Raw genomic sequence first — 6,526 nt, forward strand, 5'->3', positions numbered from 1 at the left:
AGCTTGGCATGGTGGGAGCAAAAGTTGGAGAGCCTTGGATTTAGGGGAGAGTGGGGGACAGGAAGTAGAGACAGTGAGTTGGAAAATGTTTGCCAATCTGTAAATAGTTTTTATAGGTTACTTTTTTTGTTTGTTTGTTTTTGGCGGTACACGGGCCTCTCACTTTTGTGGCCTCTCCTGTTGCGGAGCACAGGACGCGTAGGCTCAGCTACCATGGCTCACAGGCCCAGCCGCTCCGCAGCATGTGGGATCTTCCCGGACCAGGGCACGAACCCGTATCCCCTGCATCAGCAGGCGGACTCTCAACCACTGCGCCACCAGGGAAGCCCACTAATGCTGTTTTTTTATAATCACTGACTGCACACTAGGCAAAGTTTGTGTCTAGCGCCTTCCCAGCTCCTTGTCAGTGCTCAATGTCAATGTCAGTGCTCCTTGTCACTCAAGATCCAGTGCTCTTCTACTGCCACACCCAAGTATCTCCCTGCAGACGCCCTCCCAGATCCCCCTCCTTCAAGATGCCCCACACCTCAGAATCCTTCTTATCTCCATCCCTCTTACCTCCCTTTCCCAATCTCCTGTCATCCTTTCCCTCTCTCCTTTAAGGAGTGTTCCAGGTGTTTGTACTTTAAAGGAAGACTTTGGCAACCCCAAAGAGACTCCAAGTTGGAGGCTAGAAAGAGGTAAATTCAAACGGCATCTTTTGGGGAGGTTTGGGAGGAGAGCGCTTGAACAATCAGCAGTCTCCCTGGTGTGTCTTCTCCATCTTCTGGCCATAGCCTCCTACACGAACCAGAAGACCATCAATTTTACACCAGCTGTGAGAAGATACTTACTCCCAGCCCCCACCCCCAGCAGTAGGTTCTCATTAATACTTGCTACCTTCTAAATCTAAAAATGACTCGGGGACTTCCCTGGTGGCGCAGTGGTTAAGAGTCCTCCTGCCAATGCAAGGGATACAGGTTCGAGCCCTGGCCTGGGAAGATCCCACATGCCACCAAGCAACTAAGCCTGTATGCCACAACTACTGAAGCCCACACTCCTAGAGCCCATGCTCTGCAACGAGAGAAGCCACCACAATGAGAAGCCCGCGCACTGCAACAAAGAGCAGCCCCCTGCTCGCCGCAACTAGAGAAAGCCTGTGCACAGCAACGAAGACCCAACGCACCTAAAAATTAAATAAATAACGTGTTTTTTAAAATGACTTGACACCTCCTTTCCTTTGAAGTTGGGGTGTTCTTTTCAGGGAGAAAGTCTGTTAGGATAAATAAAACATTGGTATATATTAGTATTTTTCAAAGCGTCTCTGAAACATCAGTCCTTCCCTGGGAAGCCTCTCTCTTCCAACCCTGCTCTGATTATTAACTAAGAACCCATTGAAACTGAGAATTCCTTCAGCCCTGCATAACTGGCATTTGAATAAGCCATTAATGGTGTCTAAATAGGCCTTCTTAATAAAAAGGATCACCTGGAAGACAAATGTCACACTCCTATTATGCAGCTGCCCATAAAACCCCAGACAGCTTCCTGCTTCCCAGTTTAGACCTCCTGTGCCCACCCAGGGCAGGTGCCATTTCCCCAGTGGCTCAGTCTTTGTTCTAGGTTTCAGGTGTCACACCCTGTGGTCTTACTGAGGTCACTTGAAATTTAAAGGCAGCACCGTGTCTGCTGGAGGAGAGGAGGTCTCACAGGCCAGCACACACTTCCCCCCAACGAGAGAACCCCTCCACCCCCGCCTTGGTCATACCTCATTATCCCTCAACTCGCTCACCTCCTACTCTACTCCCAACCAGGAAGAGCCCTCCTTCTGTCCACCCAGCTAAGGGCTGCCTGTTCCTCCAAAGTCCGCTACAAGCCCCACCTCCTCTCTGAAGCCTCTGTTGCGCACTTAAGTGACCTTTCCTTCCAACACTCACACTGTAGATGGCAACATGTGTTTGGTTTGTGTAGCTCCTGGAGACACCTCCGAGAAGATGCAGTAGAAAGGAGGGCGAACTCTGCCAGCGGTAACTGTCTCCCGACGTTATTCCCGGAGGAGAGGAAGTGCGCGCTGCCACACGCCTAGCAAAGGGCAATGTAAATGGCAGACACATGATAAATACTTTCTGGTTAAAGAGAACGGGGATGACACCGTTCAGTCATTTGTTCATAATATAACCAATAATATTAGTTGCTTAAGCCTGTCGTGGACTGAGGACATCAGGACAGACACGGGAGCCGCGCTCCAAGCTGTAACACTCCGAGAACTCCGCCAGCTTGAGAAACCGCTCTGGGGAAGGATGCTTCCCTCGCTGGGGGCTGGGAGGCCGGCAGGTGGGGACCCCGGCGGGGCGGAACCACGGGGCGGGCAGCGGGCGGGAAGGAAGGGCGCTCGGGCTGCCGAGGCCCGTCCCCGCCATGCCCAGCTCCCTCTGCAAAGTCGCTCTTGCGACCAAGGACTCAAGACCCCCGGAGCCTACGGCCGGCGCTCGGCGGTGCGAGCCCGTGGCGGACGGGGCGGCACCGGGAGCGGCGGAGGCGGCAGCGGGGCCTCGAGCGCGGGGGTCTCGACCGTCCTGCCAGCCCGGGTGGTCACCGTCTGCAAAGACCGCTTTTCTCGGCGGTGTAGGGAATCGCCTGCCGCCGTGCTGGCTGAAAACCCGACGGCTTAAATGCATTTTCTTAGGTTCAAACGTTGCCTTCTTTAGGGACTTTTTAAAAACTGAAATAAGGCCACTTAAGGCCCTCACTAGTCTGGTACTGACGAGACTGCCCAGTCCCTTAAGTCAACAGACCTCCTCAGATGCATAAAACTGCTAAAAATTTCCTTAAGCACACTTGCTCTTTGAAACTCCGTGCCTTTTACATGTGTTCTTCCTTCTTCTGAAACAGCCTTTTTCTTCTATCTCCTATTTGTCCTTCAAGACTGTTTTAGTGGTCACCTCTTCTAAGAAGGCCTCCTAATACCTCCCTTTCCAGGTCAGGTGCCTCCCCTCTGTGCTCTTTCAGCACTTTAGAAATATCTCTGTTACATCACTTGCCACCTTTATCTGGTCTCTGTCACTGAAAAATTATTCACAACCTAAAAGTTGAGAGTTATGTTTTATTTGGCGGGAATTTTTAGGTCTTCAAGCCTGGGAGGCTGCATCTCAAGTAACCCTGAGAGAACTGCTCCAGGAGGTGAGGGGGGAGCCAGGATACATAGGAGCTTTGCAACAAAGGGCAGGTAGTCTGAACGGCAAAAGGTTATTGTTAATTAAAGAAAACCAGACCGCTCAAATCAAGGAATTTAGTGCTTTTCTATGTATGGGAAGAGGCAAGAGTCTGGGCTCACTGAAATCATTCCTTTGATATGTACCTCAGCTATCTGGGGCCAGTATCCTGTGTTCTCCTGTCCTGAGTTTCCTCAGCGCTCGCTGTGGGTAGTGGCTGCAGTCTGATGGCTGCTACATGGCAGGTATCCTTTTCCTTCCTGAGTTCCCTCAGGGCTCACCAGCTCACCACAGGCTGTGGCTGCAACTGTTGATGACTATGACATCCTTCATCCCCAGCAAACTGAGCTGGGTGTCGGCAGAAACTTTATTTCTGCACACCCAGTGCCTGACCCAATGCCAGGCACATAGTACATCTCAGTAAACATTGCACGTATGAGGGAATGGATGACTTGAATCCTGGTACCAGCTACCCAAGGGCTCAGAGAATGACTTTTGGTTCTTATTAATCTCTAATTATTGAGAGTTTAATGTTCTTCATGTTACAAATTTCCAATAATTGCTTAATCACTGCTTTATAGCAAATTTATAATCCAGGTTCTTTCACATCTGTTAAACCATCTTCTGGTCTTTCACCGAGTTTGATTTGACAATTGAGGAAAGTGGGGGCTCCCTGGCAGAACTGAAGCAGCTCATTCTCGGAGATGTAATAGGTTTTTCTCGGTGCCTGAATGACATCTACATCTCCAGGGCCAGAGAGGAGTAGAGGATGATGTGTTAAATTGCTCAGCAGCACCAATCACTGGTACAGGAGACCAAAGAAAGGAGAAGTCCTCAGAAGCAGCAGGAGCCAGAGCAAGGTTCAGGGAGAAGGTGAGACTTGAGGGAGGTCACAAAAGATGAATAAACCCCAAATGGATCCGTGGTTCCATTGTCCCCCAAGGGGTATCTGGCAATGTCTAGAGACAATCTGGATATCACAACCAATGGCAGGGGCTGGCATCTAGTGGGAAAAAGCCAAGGATGCTGCTAAAAAGTTCTACAGTGCCCAACACAGCCCCTGCAACAAAGAATTACCCACCCCAAAATGTCAATAGTGCTGAAGTTGAGAAACCCTGGAAAAGATGGAGAGAGGAGGGAGAGAAGGCCGGGCAGAGAAAATGGTGTGAGCAAAGGCACAGAGGTAGAAATGCGCAACAAGTTACTTGAGAGCAGAGACTGCATCTTCTCTGTATCCTCAACACATCAGTATGTGCCTGATGGGTAATTATTTGTTGGATAAATGAATGAACACTGGCCATCCTTGAATCCTATCCTACCTCTTTGGCAGCAAAGTCCTCTGCTCAGAATAAAGAAAGAAGTCAGCCTGGCTGATGGTTCTTTTCCTGATTTCACCTGCCCTGCTTTTTTCCTCAACCCGAATCTTCAGAAAAGGAAGGTTGCCTCTCTTACCCAGTTACTCATCCTCCTCAATTCACTTACCTCCTCACACCCAGCCCACTCTCAATACTCATCAAAGCTGACGCCTGGTGTCATCCTGCAGGTTTCAGGAAAGAGCAGTGCCAGCCCTTAACCCTCACTGAGCAGGCAGGTGGCAGGTGCTGGGAAACGGTATCCACCCATTTCATCCACTATAGGCCTTTTGTGACTCCCAGCAGCTCAGCCCGACCTCCCAGCCCCCAGCGCTTCACCAGGGTGGAGCCTCAGGCCCTGAGACTTCCACCCTCTTCTGGAAGACTTTTGAGTAAATGATAGGTGCCCTGTGGGCCCAGGTCCATTGAACATCTTTTTATGCATATCTCAATCAGGGCCATCTCCTTAAAATCTAATTGCTTCACAGAACTTAACACCACCCATTTTAATGTGTACAAAGAGTGGCCAGTGAAACTGCTCAGGACAACAAATGTAGGCAGGGCAAGCCCATGCCTCAAGGCATCTGGCTCAGTAAACAGAAGAGGATGAAACACCCATCAGCACATGCAAAGCCAGGAGGACCCTGTCTATTGCCTGCCTCCAATCTGTCTACTTCCTGATTTTCCCACTCCTGCTCTCTTTTCAGGCCTCATAGCCCTCAAGATATCTCCCTCTCTCTCTCTCTCCCTCTCTCTCTCTCTCTCTCTCTCTCTCTCCTTATCGAAACACACTTTCATGAGATTTGCTATCAGTCACCGACCCTCAGGCTAGTGTAGCCTGTGGCCCCAGAGGGCTAGAGTCTCTTATCTCTGGTTATAGAAGAAAAAACAGTTTGTCCTCCACAAAATGTATTTCAGGCTCTGGAGCACATAGAATGTGGGATTTTGTGTGGTGTTTGTGTGGGGTTGGGTGGGGGACCTCCCTGGGATTCCTGAGGGAACAGCATTATCACCTCCTTCACAGAAGCCCAACTCTGACTCTTCTAGATCAATTCATTCCTCAGATGAGCAATAGCAGTTCCAAAGCTAAGTCACATAGTTTAGTGGCAAAAACAGTATTTAAATTCAGATCTGTTCCACCCCGAGGGCTGCAGCCATAACTCCTAAGCAGGGGGAACAGGAAGTGGCACCGAAGAGGACAGAAGTATGCACACAGATTGAAATCTATAGCAGGCCTGGCAGTTCAGGCAGGGTAAATGGAGTGTCAGACGTGCACTCATACACACAGGCATGCACGCACGCAGGCAAACACGCAGGCACACGGCCAGATCAAGGGAAGGGCCTGGAATTTCCTCCCCTAATAGACATCATAGAGCCAGATGCAGCAAGCTGGCTGGTGGGGATACGGGAGGAGCCTCCATAAGCAATCACGTGCTGCTAAGTATTGCCTTATCTCTGACAATTTTAAGTTAGGAAAGAGAAACATTAACAAGTAGAAGTGGTGTGGCAACATACTCTGTAATGACCTATATGGTAAAAGAATCTAAAAAAGAGTGGAGGGCTTCCCTGGTGGTGCAGTCATTGAGAATCTGCCTGCCAATGCAGGGCACACGGATTTGATCCCTGGTCCGGGAAGATCTCACATGCTGCGGAGCAACTAAGCCCGTGTGCCACAACTACTGAGCCTGTGCTCTAGAGCCCATGAGCCACAGCTATTGAGCCCACGTGCTGCAACTACTGAAGCCCGCGCACCTAGAGCCTGTGCTCCACAACGAGAGAAACCACTGCAATGAGAAGTCCACGCACTGCAATGAAGAGTAGCCCCCTCTCGCCGCAACTAGAGAAAGCCCACATGCAGCAACGAAGACCCAACACAGCCAAAAATAAATAAATAAAATAAAAAAGAGTGGTTATGAAACAGGAGGGAAGGAAGCCAGGCACAACTTTTGAAAGAATGACAGAGCCCAAGGACACGACATAAACTGA

The 6,526-nt window shown here is 49.9% G+C and overlaps 1 protein-coding gene across 1 annotated transcript; it reads right to left on the minus strand.

The window, feature by feature from the left end:
- Positions 1-613: 613 nt before the first annotated feature.
- LOC149747632 (uncharacterized) lies at positions 614-5,041 on the minus strand. Its single transcript, XM_089895106.1, has 2 exons — positions 1,914-5,041; positions 614-1,252 (listed from the first exon to the last, which is right to left on the minus strand). Exon 1 carries the CDS (start codon positions 2,652-2,654, stop codon positions 2,172-2,174), a length of 483 nt encoding a protein of 160 aa, XP_089751232.1. The 5' UTR covers positions 2,655-5,041; the 3' UTR covers positions 614-1,252; positions 1,914-2,171.
- Between the last annotated feature and the right edge of the window lie 1,485 nt (positions 5,042-6,526).

This window comes from Delphinapterus leucas, chromosome 14 (assembly GCF_059928025.1).
Source record: "Delphinapterus leucas isolate spDelLeu-1000000601 "Yukka" chromosome 14, BTC_Dleu_Yukka2, whole genome shotgun sequence".
Taxonomy (NCBI): domain Eukaryota; kingdom Metazoa; phylum Chordata; class Mammalia; order Artiodactyla; family Monodontidae; genus Delphinapterus; species Delphinapterus leucas.

Bases quoted from the DNA above. Each gene is read 5' to 3' on its own strand.
- LOC149747632 (XM_089895106.1), bottom strand. From the start codon at position 2,654: ATGCATTTAAGCCGTCGGGTTTTCAGCCAGCACGGCGGCAGGCGATTC.